At 47.9% G+C, this 18138-nt stretch overlaps 1 protein-coding gene across 1 annotated transcript; it reads left to right on the forward strand.

The window, feature by feature from the left end:
• Positions 1-847: 847 nt before the first annotated feature.
• On the forward strand, positions 848-14159 carry LOC149443602 (vomeronasal type-2 receptor 26-like). The gene is made up of 4 exons (XM_089655519.1): positions 848-1693; positions 8488-8715; positions 10115-10238; positions 12989-14159. The coding sequence occupies exons 1-4, from the start codon at positions 848-850 to the stop codon at positions 13882-13884; spliced, it is 2094 nt and encodes a 697-aa protein (XP_089511645.1). The 3' UTR covers positions 13885-14159.
• Positions 14160-18138: the final 3979 nt, after the last annotated feature.

Here is an 18138-nt window from a genome sequence, read left to right on the forward strand (position 1 = left end):
CTTGGATTTCCTCTGGAACCCTTTTGCCTTTGACGGACTGCAAGGTGCAGCAGTCCTCATTCCATCTTCAGGTTTGTCTGTGTCTTCTTCCCATCAGCAGCTCTCAAAGTGCAGAGCCCTCCCCCCTTTTATATACAGCACACAGGGAGAGGCAGAGCCCAGAAAGAGCGGGAAATTGCAGAACCAGCACTAACCCTTCCCGTACCCGGGCAGACTAGCTAGCTTACTAGCATGGTACATTCCCTTTGTAGGCAGCTCAGAGGCGTAGCCAGGATATTTTGCGCCCGGGGACAAATGGCTACCTCAGGCCCCCCTCCCTCACTTCATATGGTCCCTGTAGACACCCCCCCGTCCCGATCACATTGCCCCTTCCCATTCATCCATGGCACTACTCACCCGGCTCAGCTCTCCCCTCGACCCCTCCAGCACATGCCTGGCTCACTGACCTCCTCTCTGCTCCTCTCCTGGCCGGCTCCTCTCTCCTCTCATAACTCACTGTGGATGGCAGACGTATCAGATGACACGTCTGCTGCAGCCGCTGCAGTGATCTTGTGACCTCATTTTGGCGCCCCTGTACCTTGGCGCCCGGGTACATATATACCCCCTGTCCCCCCCTTAGCTACGCCTCTGAGGCAGCTGCCCTCAACCTGCCTATATGATTGGGCCGATGGCTATGAATATTTCTTGTAAATCAACCCCATAACCTATAAAGCCCCATCTGAAATGATGATGCCCCTTGCTATAGACACCCAAACTATCCTTCTTTACCCGTAGATTTTTTTATTAATCCAAATTTAGGATTGATTAGATCAGGAAGATCTCCAACAAAAGCTTTTCTACTCATGTCATGACGGTTGCTGTCCTCAACTTTTTTCAGATTAGTTTTGGTGCTTTTGATCCAGATTTGGGCGACAGGATTCAGTTCCCCTCCTTCCTCCGCACGGTACCCAACGAGAACATCCAGAACAAAGCCATTTCTCAGCTGTTAAAACACCTGGAGTGGACCTGGGTTGGGATTCTGACCAGAGATGATGACTTGGGGGTACTAGATGGACAAAACCTGAAAGATGACATTATTTTGAACCAAGGCTGTGTGGCCTTCCTGGAGAAAATCCATTTCCGTTACGCCCCTGATAAACTCAAGAAAATCCTGGATGTTGTCATGGATTCCACCGCAGTTGCCGTTGTTGTCTATTGCGAGGAGATGCACGTCAAGCCTCTCCTGGACATGATGTCGGAGAATGGGAAAAAGGGCAAAATCTGGATCTACACCTTGAGTTTTACATTCATTCCGGGAATGTTTTCAGAAAGCAACGCCAGATTACTGAACGGTTCCATCGGCCTGGTCCTACACAGCGAACCCATGCCTCAGTTCGGCCAAGATCTGCACCATCTTCATCCATCCAGATATACAGGGGACATCTTCATAAAGCAGTTTTGGGAAACGGCCTTTGAGTGCCAATGGCTTACTGATGGAAATGCTGCAAATGATAGCAACGGTATTAGAATTTGTACGGGCAATGAAAGTCTAGATGACGCCGATTCCCTATTTGAACTAATCGATCTAAGTTATACCTTCCAGGCCTACATCGCGGTCTACGCCTTCGCTTACGCACTTCATCACCTCTTACAATGTACAAATCACACCTTTCCTTCGGGGAGCTGCAATGAGGAAAATCTCCTGCCCTGGAAGGTATGAATTCAATTTTTGTTTGCGAAAATTTTGATTCAATCAGCAAAACCTGTAAATTTCTCCTTGGCCTCAACATTTGTACGACTTGTGGAAAGCAAAAAAAGAGGAAGTACTGAGTTAGCTAGGAATAAATATGGAGGTAGAGAAGGCCAGGGGTGGACTGACAACTCACGGGGCTCCCGGGCAATAGAGGATCATAGGGCCCCTATGTCCTTGCCCAACAGGGGCGGACTGACAACTCATGGGGCTTCCGGGCAATAGGGGATCATAGGGCCCCTGCGTCCTTGCCCAACAGGGGTGGACTGACAACTCATGGGGTCCCAAGCAATAGGGGATCATGGGGCCCCTGTGTCCTTGCCCAACAGGGGTGGACTGACAACTCATGGGGCACCCGGGCAATAGGGGATCATAGGGCCCCTGCGTCCTTGCCCAACAGGGGCAGACTGACAACTCATGGGGCTCTCGGGCAATAGGGGATCATAGGGTCCCTGTGTCCTTGCCCAACAGGGGCAGACTGACAACTCATGGGGCTCCCGGGCAATAGGGGATCATAGGGCCCCTGTGTCCTTGCCCAACAGGGGTGGACTGACAACTCATGGGGCTCCCGGGCAATAGAGGATCATAGGGCCCCTATGTCCTTGCCCAACAGGGGCGGACTGACAACTCATGGGGCACCCGGGCAATAGAGGATCATTGGGCCCCTATGTCCTTGCCCAACAGGGGCGGACTGACAACTCATGGGGCACCCGGGCAATAGGGGATCATAGGGCCCCTGTGTCCTTGCCCAACAGGGGCAGACTGACAACTCATGGGGCTCTCGGGCAATAGGGGATCATAGGGTCCCTGTGTCCTTGCCCAACAGGGGCAGACTGACAACTCATGGGGCTCCCGGGCAATAGGGGATCATAGGCCCCCTGTGTCCTTGCCCAACAGGGGTGGACTGACAACTCATGGGGCTCCCGGGCAATAGGGGATCATAGGGCCCCTGTGTCCTTGCCCAACAGGGGCAGACTGACAACTCATGGGGCTCCCGGGCATTAGGGGATCATAGGGCCCCTGTATCCTTGCCCAACAGGGGTGGACTGACAACTCATGGGGCACCCGGGCAATACGGGATCATAGGGCCCCTGTGTCCTTGCCCAACAGGGGCGGACTGACAACTCATGGGGTCCCCGGGCAATAGGGGATCATGGGGCCCCTGTGTCCTTGCCCAAACTCAACAAAGCCTATGAAAAAGGTGCCAGGGGCATCTCATGGGGCCCCCTACTGACCCCGGGCCCTCGGGCAGTGCCCAAGTTTCCAAATGGTCAGTCCGCCCCTGGAGAAGGCAACAAAGTCAGAGTGATACCTTGGCTAACTAAAAATATTCAAAGCTTAACTGGATTTGTTTTCTTTTCTCCAATGGGGACAGGATGCTTAGCCGGGGGGGGGGGTCTCCCTATGGAATTTATTTTACTTTTTTTTTTTGGCATTGCTACATGTTCTCCATGGCTGCTAGTTTTTTGACACCTCCTTGTTTATTAGTCCACAAAATGGTCATTTTTAATTTGACAGGTTCGCTCCCTTTGATTTCAATGGGGTTGGGGTTGGGCGTCCAAACTCTATAGTCTTCTGAAGATTGCTTGAACCAAACCCAAGGCACTTCGGCTCATCCCTTTTACCAAACTGCCCTTCCTTCCGGCCTCTTTTTTTTTTTTTCTACCATCTTTATTAAGTTTTTAAAAGAGTTTCCTGGCCAGTGGAATCCTTTACCTGAAGATTGCAGCATTGAGAGTTTCATTTTTTCTCGATGACCAATAAGTTAGGCTCTCGAACTGAACCCTTCCTGTTTTTCATGGTCACCTGCGACACACCTGATTACACGCCATATCCTGCAAGGTTGTACTTGTGGTGCCGTTCAGCCTAAAACACTAAGAATTATATTTATAAAAAGAAAATTGCGGAGCTGTTAGTCCTCTGAAACTGCCGATACGTGTTCCCTGCAAATGGGGGCAAAATCGAATGTAATTAGGCTGTTTTCCCTCCAGGTTGAAAGTTATTCATTCATAAGGTACATAGCAGTGGTCTCCAAACTGCGGCCCTTTGTTTGTTTTTACCTGGCCCTCGGGGCACCATTTCATCCACTGATACCAACAATGGGACATAATTCCCGCACTGACACCAATGAAGGGGCACAGTTCCTCCCAATGATGCCAACAATGGGGCCCAATGACTTCAACGATGGGTCACAATTCCTCCCAATGTCACCAATAATGGAGTACTATTCCTCCTACTCAGAGGCGTAGCTAGGATATTTTGCGCCCGGGGACGAACTATAAAATTGGCCCCCTCCCCGTTTAATCACATCAGTGACACCAATAATGGTGCACTATTCCTCCCACTGACACCAATAATGGTGCACTATTCCTCCCACTGACACCAATGATGGGGGACCTTTCCCTCCCACTGACACCAATGATGGGACACTATTCCTCCCACTGACACCAATGATGGGGCACTATTCCCCCCACTGACACCAATGATGGGACACTATTCCTTCCACTGACACCAATGATGGGGCACTATTCCTCCCACTGACACCAACGATGGGGCACTATTCCTTCCACTGACACCAATGATGGGACACTATTCCTTCCACTGACACCAACGATGGGGCACTATTCCTCCCACTGACACCAATGATGGGACACTATTCCTCCCACTGACACCAACGATGGGGCACTATTCCTCCCACTGACACCAATGATGGGGCACTATTCCTCCCACTGACACCAACGATGGGGCACTATTCCTCCCACTGACACCAATGATGGGGCACTATTCCTCCCACTGACACCAACGATGGGGCACTATTCCTCCCACTGATACCAATGATGGGACACTATTCCTCCCACTGATACCAATGATGGGGCACTATTCCTCCCACTGACACCAATGATGGGGCAGTATTCCTCCCACTGACACCAATGATGGGGCGCTATTCCTCCCACTGACACCAATGATGGGGCACTATTCCTCCCACTGACACCAACGATGGGGCACTATTCCTCCCACTGATACCAATGATGGGGCACTATTCCTCCAACTGACACCAATGATGGGACACTATTCCTCCCACTGACACCAATGATGGGACACTATTCCTCCCACTGACACCAATGATGGGACACTATTCCTCCCACTGACACCAATGATGGGGCACTATTTCTCCCACTGACACCAATGATGGGCAATATTCCTCCCACTGACACCAATGATGGGGTACTATTCCTCCCACTGACACCAATGACACTTACCTTGCTGACCCCTGCTCCAGCCTAGGCTCCTTCCCTCTCCCATCCACAGCCAGCATACCTGGTTGCAGCAGCACCATCCGCACGGCACACTTACCGGTCAGCTGTCTTCTTCACTTGTTCCGGCAGCTCCCTCAGTCAATATTCGCGCTGCCGCTCGGCTCTTCCTCTCCAAGCTTCGCCTCCTCGCAGGTGATTGGCCGCCTGTGTGCCTTTCCTGAGCTACAGTTCTGGCGCCCAATCATCGGTGAGGAGGCGGAGCTTGTAGAGGGAGGTACAAGCTGCCATAGGCAGTGATCCCGAGGGTGTGGCCAGATGACAGGGGCGGCATGTCATCCCTCCCACACATCTCGTCCAGGGAAATGAAGACACCAGACTGGTGGACCTCTCTACCCCTCCTCCAGCAGCGCCTCCTGGACTGGATCATCGTGGGACTGGGACACGGAGCCAAGTAAGACACAGCGGCCCGCTGCCTGCCCCTGTACTAAGTGTCCCTTCCGCCGCCCCCCTAAAAAGTGCCGCCCTAGGCAAACGCCTTGTTTGCCTCGTGGCAAATACGCCCCGGTTGTAAGCCTCATTTTGGCGCCCCTGTACCTTGGCGCCCGGGTACATATGTACCCCCCTGCCCCCCCCCCAGCTACACCTCTGCTCCTACTGACACCAAAAATGGAGCATTGTCTATTCCCACTGACGTCAGGACCTTTTCTACTCAAAATGGCCAAGTCCGGTCCCCCCTAAAGTTCAAAGGACAGTAAACTGGCCTTTTGTTTAGAGAGTTTGGAGACCCCTGATATATAGGGTAAGTCAGAGAAATACCACATTATGGCCACTAGATGGAGCGGACGAGCATAGGAAATAAATACTCAGTGTTCATATTGTGGTATTTTCCAAGCTCTATTTTTTAATAAATGACTAACATTTGACCTGGAGATATAATAGCCCAATAATATGATAACATGCAATGCTGCCTCCTTTTGTACAGAACAAATGTGTCTAATGATGGATAGCGCAGCCACTTTTTTCCCTCATAAATACACCTCTATATATACATACTTAAGTGAGATATATACAATATATATTTACTCACATCGCAGGGCCCTTTATTACAGAGGGACACATGTCCTGCATCAGGCTCCCTTCCTGGTGTCTTGGGGCCCCTTCACGGTGGGGGAACATCAGGGCTCGGTTGCAAGTGCGACCCTTGTGACCCTGGTAGTTCTACCACTGACTGAAAAGAAGGCTGGAGATCAAATTAAATCTTCCTGACCTTCTCTTTGGCCCATGAGGGACTTTTGGTGGGATTTCTACGCTGAGTTCCCATTGGATTGATCCTTTAAGGAAAAGTCTGATTTTGTTGTTATAAAACATAATCATTGAGTAACAGAAGAATGTGATTGCCCTCTTGTAGTTATGACACCAAGTATGTGAAGAAATGTTTCTTATAATTAGAGATGAGTGAATCGAACCTGGCGAAGTGGAATTCGATTCGAATTTCAGGAAAAATTCAATTCGCGTCGAATCCGAATATTAGCCTACTTCGGGTGCGCGAATCGGATTTTTCCCAATCAGCCGGCAAAAGTGTCCCTGCAGAGAGCTCCGCTATTTCTGACAGTTCTCTGACAGTTCCTTCACATGTACAGCGGTTGAAACATTGTATCTATTTGTTTCCATTTAGGATACAGATGTTTTTATTCGGAAACAGATACAATGTTTCAACCGCTGTAAATGTGAAAGTCAGAGAACTGTCAGAAATAGAGGAGCTCTGCAGATACACTTTTTGCCGGCTTGGAATTCTTCTTATTTTCATCCTACTTCTTCTTCTTCTTCTTCTTCCTCTTCATCCTCATCCTCATCCTCTTCTTCTTCTTCTGAGGATGAGGATGAAGAAGAAGAAGAAGAAGAAGAAGTAGGATGAAAATAAGAAGAATTCCAAGCCGGCAAAAAGTGTATCTGCAGAGCTCCGCTATTTCTGACAGTTCTGTGACATTCCCTCCATACAGCGGTTGAAACATTGTATCTATTTGTTTCCATTTATGGAAACAAATAGATACAATGTTTCAACCGCTGTATGGAGGGAATGTCACAGAACTGTCAGAAATAGCCTATGTTTCAACCGCTGTATCTATCTGCAGAGCTCCGCTAAGTGTATCTGCAGAGCTCCGCTATTTCTGACAGTTCTGTGACATTCCCTCCATACAGCAGTTGAAACTCCTTCTTCTCATCCTTCTCCTTCTCCTTCTTCTCATCCTTCTCCATCTTCTCATCCTTCTCCTTCTTCTCATCCTTCTCCTTCTCCTTCTCCTTCTTCTCATCCTTCTCCTTCTTCTCATCCTTCTCATCCTTCTCCTTCTTCTCATCCTTCTTCTTCTTCTCATCCTTCTTCTTCTCATCCTTCTCCTTCTTCTCATCCTTCTTCTCATCCTTCTCCTTCTTCTCATCCTTCTTCTCATCCTTCTTCTCATCCTTCTCCTTCTTCTCATCCTTCTCCTTCTCCTTCTTCTCATCCTTCTCCTTCTTCTCATCCTTCTCCTCCTTCTTCTCATCCTTCTCCTTCTTCTCATCCTTCTCCTTCTCCTTCTTCTCATCCTTCTCCTTCTCCTTCTTCTCATCCTTCTCCTTCTCCTTCTTCTCATCCTTCTCCTTCTCCTTCTTCTCATCCTTCTCCTTCTTCTCATCTTTCTCCTTCTCCATCTTCTCATCCTTCTCCTTCTTCTCATCCTTCTCCTTCTCCTTCTCCTTCTTCTCATCCTTCTCCTTCTTCTCATCCTTCTCCTTCTTCTCATCCTTCTCCTTCTCCTTCTTCTCATCCTTCTCCTTCTCCTTCTTCTCATCCTTCTCCTTCTCCATCTTCTCATCCTTCTCCTTCTTCTCATCCTTCTCCTTCTCCTTCTCCTTCTCCTTCTTCTCATCCTTCTCCTTCTTCTCATCCTTCTCCTTCTCCTTCTTCTCATCCTTCTCCTTCTCCTTCTTCTCATCCTTCTCCTTCTCCTTCTTCTCATCCTTCTCCTTCCTCATCTCCAAGGGCATTTAAATTAAAGGTACAGTGTTCTGCACTAATTTAAAGGCTCTCTGAAGCCTAGAAACCCTTTTAATAAGTTAAATTCGTAGCGAATTAATTCGCATCGAATCGAATTTCTTCCTCAAATTTGGCGAATCAGCCGAATCGAATTTTTGAATAATTCGCTCATCTCTACTTATAATATAAAGAAGGAATCCTATTGGGGGAGATTTACTAAAACTGGATCACTCAGAATCTGGTGCAGCTGTGCACGGTGGCCAATCAGATTCTATCTTCAGCTGTTCAGTTAAGCTTTGGTAATAAACCCTGGAAGCTGATTGGTTTCTATGCAGAGCTGCCCCAGATTTTGCACGCTTCAGTTTAGTAAGTGAACCCCTTCGTGACATCTCCCGACACACACTGATACATTTCCTACGCAGATCTCTAAGTCAAGTTGAAATTATGGTTTTGGATTTATTGCTCAATGTCTCTCGTTGTTCCAGGTCTTCCAGCACCTGAAAAATGTCCTCTTCAGGACCCAATCTGGGGATATCATGTTCTTCAATGAGATCGGAGAAGTTCCGGCGATGTTCGACATCATGAATCTGCAGATCTTCCCCAACAATGAGTACAGGCTGGTCAAAGTGGGCCGATATGATTCCCGAGCACCTCCAGGTGAACAGATCATCCTACATACCGACTCCGTGATCTGGAACCCGGAATATACACAGGTAAAGTCATACACACAACAAAGGGCATCGCTCTCACCGAGATCCCATATGGAAGCTGATAAAGCTGATGCACAGGCTGATGGTGTCTCCAATAACACTCAGTATGTAGAATCCAACATAGAATACAACTGGAGACTAGGTGTCATCCAACTGAAAGTATATTTATTGACTATAAGGCAAGGACCACATGAGTGCCCTTACGTGTTTCGGCCATGAGGCCTTAATCATATCTCGTTAGTTCTGGGTAAAACTTACCAATACATTCAACTTCCTTCCTTCCCTTACATTATGACTGACTGACTGTTTTTGGCTTTCCCATACATTAGGTAGGGAAGGGAAGTTGAATATATTGTGATGTTTTGTCCAGAGTTAACATGCTATGATTAAGGCCTTCATGGCCGAAACACGTAAGGGCACTCATGAGGTACTTGCCTTATAGCCAATAAATGTAATTTCAAACCAAGTTGCCTGCTGTATTCTGCTTTGAATTATACACCGATAATGTGGTTTACTTTCTTATAACAGGCTGATGTTATCTTGTATATGGAAAAATTACATGTATCAGGGTTGCAATAACACATTATACTCATTTTTGGGTGGAATTTAATTCCTCCCTTTAGCCTTCCCTGCACAGTTGTACTTGCTCCTCCCCTTCAGTCTTGCACAGGTGTACCGGCTCCCCCCTTTAGTCTTGCACAGGTGTACCGGCTCCTCCCCTTCAGTCTTGCTCAGGTGTACCGGCTCCTCCCCTTCAGTCTTGCACAGGTGTACCGGCTCCTCCCCTTCAGTCTTGCACACGTGTACCGGCTCCTCCCCTTCAGTCTTGCACAGGTGTACCAGCTCCTCCCCTTCAGTCTTGCAAAGGTGTATTGGCCCCTCCCCTTCAGTCTTGCACAGGTGTAGCGGCTCCTCCCCTTCAGTCTTGCACAGGTGTACCGGCCCCTCCCCTTCAGTCTTGCACAGGTGTACCTGCTCCTCCCTTCAGTCTGGCACAGGTGTACCGGCTCCTCCCCTTCAGTCTGGCACAGGTGTACCTGCTCCTCCCCTTAAGTCTTGCACAGTTGCACAGGCTCCTCCCCTTCAGTCTTGCACAGGTGTATCGACTCCTCCCAGCCTACATAGGGACGCTCCTCCAGACTGACACCCACCCTGCAAGGAATTTTCACATTGTCATAACTCCTCCCAGCCCGTAGTGGGTGGATCTTCCTGGCCCCTCCCACAGCTCTGCTCTCTGCACTGGCACAGTGATGATATCACTTCTATTTTTTTGGTGGACTGACCTCTCATTTCCGAGGTTTTCAGCCAATTTGAAGATTTTAGATTCACAATATTTCTTGGCTTTTTATTGGTTGTTCTGTTGAACGCTGTAATATATTTCTGAATTATATGATCATTTTAGATGCCACGTTCGGTGTGCAGTGAGATGTGTGAGCCGGGACATAGAAAGGTGTCCATCGAAGGTCGGCCAATCTGCTGTTTTCAGTGCGTCCTGTGTTCCCTCGGAGAGATCACTAATGAAACAGGTGAAGATACTCATTTTGGAACATCCCTTCTGAAATATTACCAGGACTGAGGACTATGAACGTTCAGAGATGTCCTTATTGTTTACAACAAGCATTACAAAAAGGCCGCACTGACCTCTGTAGCTACAGGCACTGGGGCGATGTTGAACAATGGAACTCTCTCCTCTCTCCCTGAGCACCTGCTCTTTGTTTACTTTTGTGAAACAAAGGCTTCAAGGTTGCCAAGTCACTGCTGATAGGGGGTGCAAGGTGAGCTGAGCTTCTGAGTCACTGCTGGTAGGGGGGTGCAGGGTGATCTGAGCTGCTGAGTCACTGCTGGGAGGGGGGTAGCAGGGTGAGCTGAACTGCTAAGGTATTGCTGGGAGGTGCAGGGTGAGCTAAGTTGCTGAGTCACTGGTGGGGATGGGGGCACAGGGTGAGCTGTGTCACTGCTTGGAGGGGGGTGCAGGGTGAGCTGAGTTGCTGAGTCACTAGTGGGGATGGGGGCACAGGGTGAGCTGAGTCACTGCTTGGAAGGCGGTGCTGGGTGAGCTGAGTTGCTGAGTCATTGGTGGAGATGGGGACACAGGGTGAGCTGAGTCACTGCTTGGAAGGCGGTGCTGGGTGAGCTGAGTTGCTGAGTCACTGGTGGGGATGGGGGCACAGGGTGAGCTGTGTCACTGTTTGGAGGGGGGTGCAGGGTGAGCTGAGTTGCTAAGTCACTGGTGGGGATGGGGGCACAGGGTGAGTTGAGTCACTGCTTGGAGGAAGGAGCAGAGCTACAAAGATAGAGGAAGTGAAAGTAACACTGAGAAGCATCTATTGCAAACTTTGAGGATGAATTACTCCAGAGTACCTGCAGTTACAAAGGTCAGCAGATGCTTGTCTTAATGATTATTAGCTGTTTGATGGTAATAATACAGTATGTACAGTAAATATTTGTATACCCATAGCTCGGCCCAAACTCTGCTTTAAAGGGCATGAAAAGTCTCAAAGTTTTCTAATATGTTGCCCCACCCTCTGAGGTGAAGTAGTCACCAACCTCTGCCAAGCTCCATACCTATTGAATTCCTACCACTGAGGCCAGCCACAGGGCTTTTATCCCGCATACAAAACTTCCTCAAAATGATGTCTACACATGCACAGTAGAACCCCATAGACGTTTAAGGTGCTCAGAGACAAATGGGAACCCATACACATGTGGGTGGGTGCAGCATGGTGCGGTGGCAGTAAACACTGGTAGTCTGGTTGCAAATAAGAATATTTGTATTGAAGAAACTGCCCAGTGGGAGGGCGTCAGGCTGGGAAACACAATTCTGTGCAACTTGTAGAATGGAGGAGATTGAGATGCACCAACAGCGTATGTTTCTGAGGATGTGGCCTGGCTAGTCTGAGCCCAACGGGGAGGATCCCAATACAGTATGGGCCCCTTACCTGTCCCTACTCGTCCATAACCTCTCCCTGACGCTAATCACTTTCCCTGACAGGTGGGTGTTCTGTGCCTACACTATGCACTCGCAAATGCACGCCAAATCCTGGGGGTAGGCACTTTAAAAGGTTCTGCTTCCCCAAGATGGCCGCCAGGGTCACCTGAATGCAGCATAGCCAACAGGAACACAGCCTCAGGAAACCATAGAGAAACAGTGCCACCTACAGTGGAGAGAGCAAACTGCACCTACCTACACACATCCTTCTACTGGACATACTGTATATCCCAGATACAGTGTATATATATATGCAACCTATTCTTCAACATCTCCTATAAAAACTGTGCACCCCCTACTACACATGGCATTCAGTGCCTCTGACCCTGCTAAGTGTAGACTTCTGAGCAGGGGCGGACTGACCATTTGGAAACTTGGGCACTAACCGAGGGCCCGGGGTCAGTAGGGGGCCCCATGAGATGCCCCTGGTACCTTTTTCATAGGTTTTTTTGTGTTTGGGCAAGGAAACAGGGGCCCAATGATCCCCTATTGCCCGAGGGCCCCATGAGTTGTCAGTCTGCCCCTGCTTCTGAGGAACCTACGCTGCTGGGCAACATTACTATGCTACACTAGCCAATCCAGGGGTTCCACTGCCAGTGCCAGGACCAATAAGAAGAGTTGAGAGTTGAGGAACGGAAGGAGGATGAGGTCTTCAGGAGGAAACCTTAGGAAGGGTCTACTTGCACATACTGCTCTCAACCACAGCAGCTCCTACAGTATTAACAAAGGTTGTTGATACGTTTTTTCCACTATGACCCATAGATCACAAGTCATTGTCACAGTGTGAGTATCCATGTGCAAAAAATATTCTCCACAACTTTTTCCATTCGCACTGTTATGTCTGGGGCAGACTTGGTGGACTGGGGCAGACTTGGTGGACTGGGGCAGACTTGGTGGACCACTTGGTCTTTTATTCTGCTCAGGGGCAGACTGACAACTCATGGGGCCCCCGGGCAATAGGGGATCATGGGGCCCGTGTCCTCGCCCAGACCAATAAAGCCTATGAAAAAGCCAATGAAAGGTACCAGGGGCATTTCATGGGGCCCCCTACTGACCCTGGGCCCTCGGGCAGTGCCCGAGTGGTCAGTCCGCCCCTGATTCTGCTATTACTTTTGTATGTTCCCATCTTTCTATATTTTGCTGCTCTTTTTTATCTTTAAACAGAAATTTATGGACAAGTCCCATCTGTCAGACTACGCTCCCCCCAAGAACAGCGTCAAATGTTTTTAATTATTGCAAAAAATGAATGAGAATGAATATGATCTTTAAAATCTGTATTATTCTTAGGTGCAACTGCTTGTATGAAGTGTCCTGATGACCAATGGCCCAACGAGCAGCAGGATAGTTGTCTCCTAAAGATGATCCAGTTCCTATCCTACGAGGATGCGATGGGTGTTTCTTTGGCTGCAGTTTCTGTCACCTTCTCGATGACTAGCCTCTCAGTGGTGTGTATCTTCCGGCAGTACTCAGAGACTCCGGTGGTCAAAGCCAACAACAGAAACATCAGTTATGTCCTCCTTGTAGGCCTCATTGTCTGCTTTCTCTCCGCCCTCCTTTTCATTGGCTACCCTGTCCCCATTATCTGCTATATTCGGCAGGTTATTTTTGGGATTACCTTCTCCGTAGTTGTCTCCGGCATGTTGGCGAAGACCATAACTGTGATTCTAATCTTCCAGTCCACCAAGCCTGGCTCAATCGGCAAACGTTTTGATTCCAGAATTTCCAACGTCGTCATATACTTTTGCCCGCTTTTCCAAGTGGTCATCTGTGCGGTTTGGCTTGGGACATCCCCCCCATACCCAGAATTAAACATGACTTCCAAAGCAGACACCATCATCGCAGAATGCAACGAGGGCTCCAACCTCTTCTTTTATTGCATGTTGGGTTACATGGGCTTTTTAGCCACCGTAAGTTTCATAGTGGCGTTTTTGTCCAGGAAGCTTCCGGACAGTTTCAATGAAGGGCAATATATCACTTTTAGTATGTTTGCATTTCTAAGTGTCTGGATAAGTTTCATCCCTGCTTACATGAGCTCAGAGGGGGAGAACATTGTCATTGTAGAAGTTTTTGCTATACTGGCCTCCAGTGCGGGGTTGTTGGCTTGTCTTTTTTTTCCTAAGTGCTACATTATCTTGTTCCGTCCTGAAATGAACACCAAGCAATATGTACGGGGAAAGCAGTAACCTAACCTACTATCACTGCAATGGTGGCTTGTCCTACAAAGAGGTGGCTATTTTTTAATCATGAACCAGAAGGTGACTGAAGGTGCTGCACCATAAGAGTCCAAAAATGTTATTTCAAAGAAAGACAAGCCAATGCATTTCATGGTCCAGGCTGTGTGTCCTTTCTTCAGGGATTAGGGTGTCACAGGTAATAAAAGATAAGATTCATGTCCTCTAAAGAACATGGACTGTGGATCAGTGATGGAAAGAAATACTCCCACAGAATTTTTTAAGGTCAAAACCAGCCTTTCTCTACCTTTTCAATTCCATGGAACCCTTGAAATAACGTTCCGGTCTGAGGGAACCCCTGCTAACAATTACTGTATCTACAACTCATGATACATTAGTGTGATGGTCAGTGGGAAGAATACACTTTAAATTTGTGGTCAATGGAAGAATGTCCCTTACATTGGGGGTCAGTGGGAAGAATGTCCCTTACATTGGGGGTCAGTGGGAAGAATGTCCCTTACATTGGGGGTCAGTGGGAAGAATGTCCCTTACATTGGTGGTCAGTGGGAAGAATGTCCCTTACATTGGTGGTCAGTGGGAAGAATGTCCCTTACATTGGGGGTCAGTGGGAAGAATGTCCCTTACATTGGGGGTCAGTGGGAAGAATGTCCCTTACATTGGTGGTCAGTGGGAAGAATGTCCCTTACATTGGTGGTCAGTGGGAAGAATGTCCCTTACATTGGTGGTCAGTGGGAAGAATGTCCCTTACATTGGTGGTCAGTGGGAAGAGTAGTCCATATATTGGTGGTCAGTGGGAAGAATGTCCCTTACATTGGGGGTCAGTGGGAAGAATGTCCATTACATTGGGGGTCAGTGGGAAGAATGTCCCTTACATTGGGGATCAGTGGGAAGAATGTCCCTTACATTGGTGGTCAGTGGGAAGAATGTCCCTTACATTGGTGGTCAGTGGGAAGAATGTTCCTTACATTGGTGATCAGTGGGAAGAATGTCCCTTACATTGGGGGTCAGTGGGAAGAATGTCCCTTACATTGGTGTTCAGTGGGAAGAATGCTCCTTACGTTGGTGCTCAGTGGGACGAATGGTCCTTATATTGGTAGTCAGTGGGAAGAGTAGTCCATATATTGGTGGTCAGTGGGAAAAATGCTCCTTACATTTGGGTTAGAATGTCCCTTACATTGGTGGTCAGTGGGAAGAAAGTTCCTTACATTGCGGGTTAGTGGGAAGAATGTCCCTTACATTGGGGGTCAGTGGGAAGAAAGTTCCTTACATTGCGGGTTAGTGGGAAGAATGTCCCTTACATTGGGGGTCAGTGGGAAGAATGTCCTTACATTGCGGGTTAGTGGGATGAATGTCCCTTACATTGCGGGTTAGTGGGAAGAATGTCCCTTACATTGGGGGTCAGTGGGAAGAATGTCCCTTACATTGGTGGTCAGTGGGAAGAATGTCCCTTACATTGGTGGTCAGTGGGAAGAATGTCCCTTACATTGGGGGTCAGTGGGAAGAATGTCCCTTACATTGGGGGTCAGTGGGAAGAATGTCCCTTACATTGGTGGTCAGTGGGAAGAATGTCCCTTACATGGTGATCAGTGGGAAGAATGTCCCTTACATTGGGGGTCAGTGGAAGATTGTCCCTTACATTGGTGGTCAGTGGGAAGAATGTCCCTTACATTGGTGGTCAGTGGGAAGAATGTCCCTTACATTGGGGTCAGTGGGAAGAATGTCCCTTACATTGGGGTCAGTGGGAAGAATGTCCCTTACATTGGGGGTCAGTGGGAAGAATGTCCCTTACATTGGTGGTCAGTGGGAAGAATACTCTTTAAATTTGTGTTCAGTGGGAAGAATGGTCCTTATATTGGTAGTCAGTGGGAAGAGTAGTCCATATATTGGTGGTCAGTGGGAAAAATGCTCCTTACATTTGGGGTTAGAATGTCCTTTACATTGGGGGTCAGTTGGAAGAATGCTCCTTACATTGGTGGTCAGTGGGAAGAATGTCCCTTACATTGGGGATCAGTGGGAAGAAAGTTCCTTACATTGCGGGTTAGTGGGAAGAATGTCCCTTACATTGGGGGTCAGTGGGAAGAAAGTTCCTTACATTGCGGGTTAGTGGGAAGAATGTCCCTTACATTGGGGGTCAGTGGGAAGAATGTCCCTTACATTGGTGGTCAGTGGGAAGAATGTCCCTTACATTGGTGGTCAGTGTGAAGAATGTCCCTTACATTGCGGGTTAGTGGGAAGAATATCCCTTACATTGGGGGTCAGTGGGATGAATGTCCCTTACATTGCGGGTTAGTGGGAAGAATGTCCCTTACATTGGGGGTCAGTGGGAAGAATGTCCATTACATTGCGGGTTAGTGGGAAGAATGTCCCTTACATTGGGGGTCAGTGGGAAGAATGTCCCTTACATTGGTGGTCAGTGGGAAGAATGTCCCTTACATTGGGGGTCAGTGGGAAGAATGTCCCTTACATTGGTGGTCAGTGGGAAGAATGTCCCTTACATTGGGGGTCAGTGGGATGAATGTCCCTTACATTGGTGGTCAGTGGGAAGAATGTCCCTTACATTGGGGGTCAGTGGGAAGAATGTCCCTTACATTGGTGATCAGTGGGAAGAATATCCCTTACATTGGGGGTCAGTGGAAGAATGTCCCTTACATTGGGGGTCAGTGGGAAGAATGTCCCTTACATTGGTGATCAGTGGGAAGAATGTCCCTTACATTGGTGATCAGTGGGAAGAATGTCCTTACATTGGTGATCAGTGGGAAGAATGTCCCTTACATTGGGGGTTAGTGGGAAGAATGCTCCTCACATTGGGGGTCAGTGGGAAGAATGCTCCTTACATTTGTAGTCAGTGGAAGAATGTCCCTTACATTGGTGATCAGTGGGAAGAATGCCCCTTACATTGGGGGTCAGTGGGAAGAATGCTCCTCACATTGGGGGTCAGTGGGAAGAATGTCCCTTACATTGGGGGTCAGTGGGAAGAATGTCCCTTACATTGGAGGTCAGTGGGAAGAATGCTCCTCACATTGGGGGTCAGTGGGAAGAATGCTCCTACATTTGTAGTCAGTGGGAAGAGTGGTCCATATAATGGTGATCAGTGGGAAGAATGTTCCTTACATTGGTGGTCAGTGGGAAGAATGTTCCTTACATTGGTGGTGAGAAGAATTATTCACATTACAGATATCTAAAAAACATTAATGGTGTCAGTGGGAACTTACCTGAGAGGCAGAAATTGCTCATTGATCAAGGAATCCGTAGCAACCTCTGGAGACACTGTAAGGTTCCATGGAACCCCTAGTTGAGAAGCTCTGGGTTAAACAGTTGACCTTCAAAATACTGGCTTCCAATCCATTGGCTTGTCTTTCTTTGGAATACAATTTATAGCACTCTGATTTATTCCTGATTTCTGAATTCCCGCTATGACACTTGTGAAGGCCGTCTTAAGTTTGAAAGTAACCCTCCATAAATCATTGCACTCCTTCAATGAAAGACATTACTCTGAGAGCCCCGTTGTGTCCAATCAGTTATCATTTTAATAGTAAGACACCCATGTAGTCTCCTGCTGTGCCGTTTGATCTTTCTTTCTACAAGTGCTTCATAGAACCTTTGAACCCATCCAACATTCTGAACCAAGTTCCACTACGGCAGGCACTCAACCACTGCTTTATCCAAGTACTAATAGAGGGCCTGTTCTGGCAGAACCTTCTATGATGGATAAATTCAAGAACTCCATCCTATTTATATTCAACGTAATTGTCCACCCGTAGATCCATGTTGCTTTGGAGCCGATCTTCGTGCATCGAGATCTTCCAGCCACAAAATGTTAATAAAGTAATTTTTCTATATGCTTGAGTTATATAAATTGTTTTGTTAATTTCAATGACGATATCAGTGCTTGGATTGGGGGTTGTGGATGAGGGTTAAACATCACCAAGAAAGGGAGATGGGTTGAACGCATAAAAGTCCAGATAACAAATGTACTGTATGTTGAAGTAGTGTGCAAGTATATGTGGGCAGGCCATAAACAGAGAATGTGGTGCAAGGTATAGGCGTGGTCATGAAGACACCTTCCCCTGGGAATAGATTAATCAATGGTGGGTTTGATAAGTGTAACAAGAATAGTTGCCCCTGGTAGGTAAAAGTTATTCATGAAAGTCCAGTAGGTCCATGATGAGTCCACAGAAATCCATATATACGGCAGGAAATCCACACATAACACACATTCAGGCCCTGTTCTTCATACCCATGTGT

Source organism: Staurois parvus, unplaced genomic scaffold (genome assembly GCF_062004578.1).
Source record: "Staurois parvus isolate SC_StPar_1 unplaced genomic scaffold, SC_StPar_1.0 ptg000843l, whole genome shotgun sequence".
Lineage (NCBI taxonomy): Eukaryota > Metazoa > Chordata > Amphibia > Anura > Ranidae > Staurois > Staurois parvus.

Excerpts from the sequence above, each read along its gene's own strand:
- LOC149443602 (XM_089655519.1), top strand. The coding sequence starts at position 848 with ATGACGGTTGCTGTCCTCAACTTTTTTCAGATTAGTTTTGGTGCTTTT. Across the intron at positions 1,694-8,487 it reads AAAATCTCCTGCCCTGGAAG|GTCTTCCAGCACCTGAAAAA; the intron begins GTATGAATTCAA and ends TCGTTGTTCCAG. Across the intron at positions 8,716-10,114 it reads GGAACCCGGAATATACACAG|ATGCCACGTTCGGTGTGCAG; the intron begins GTAAAGTCATAC and ends TGATCATTTTAG.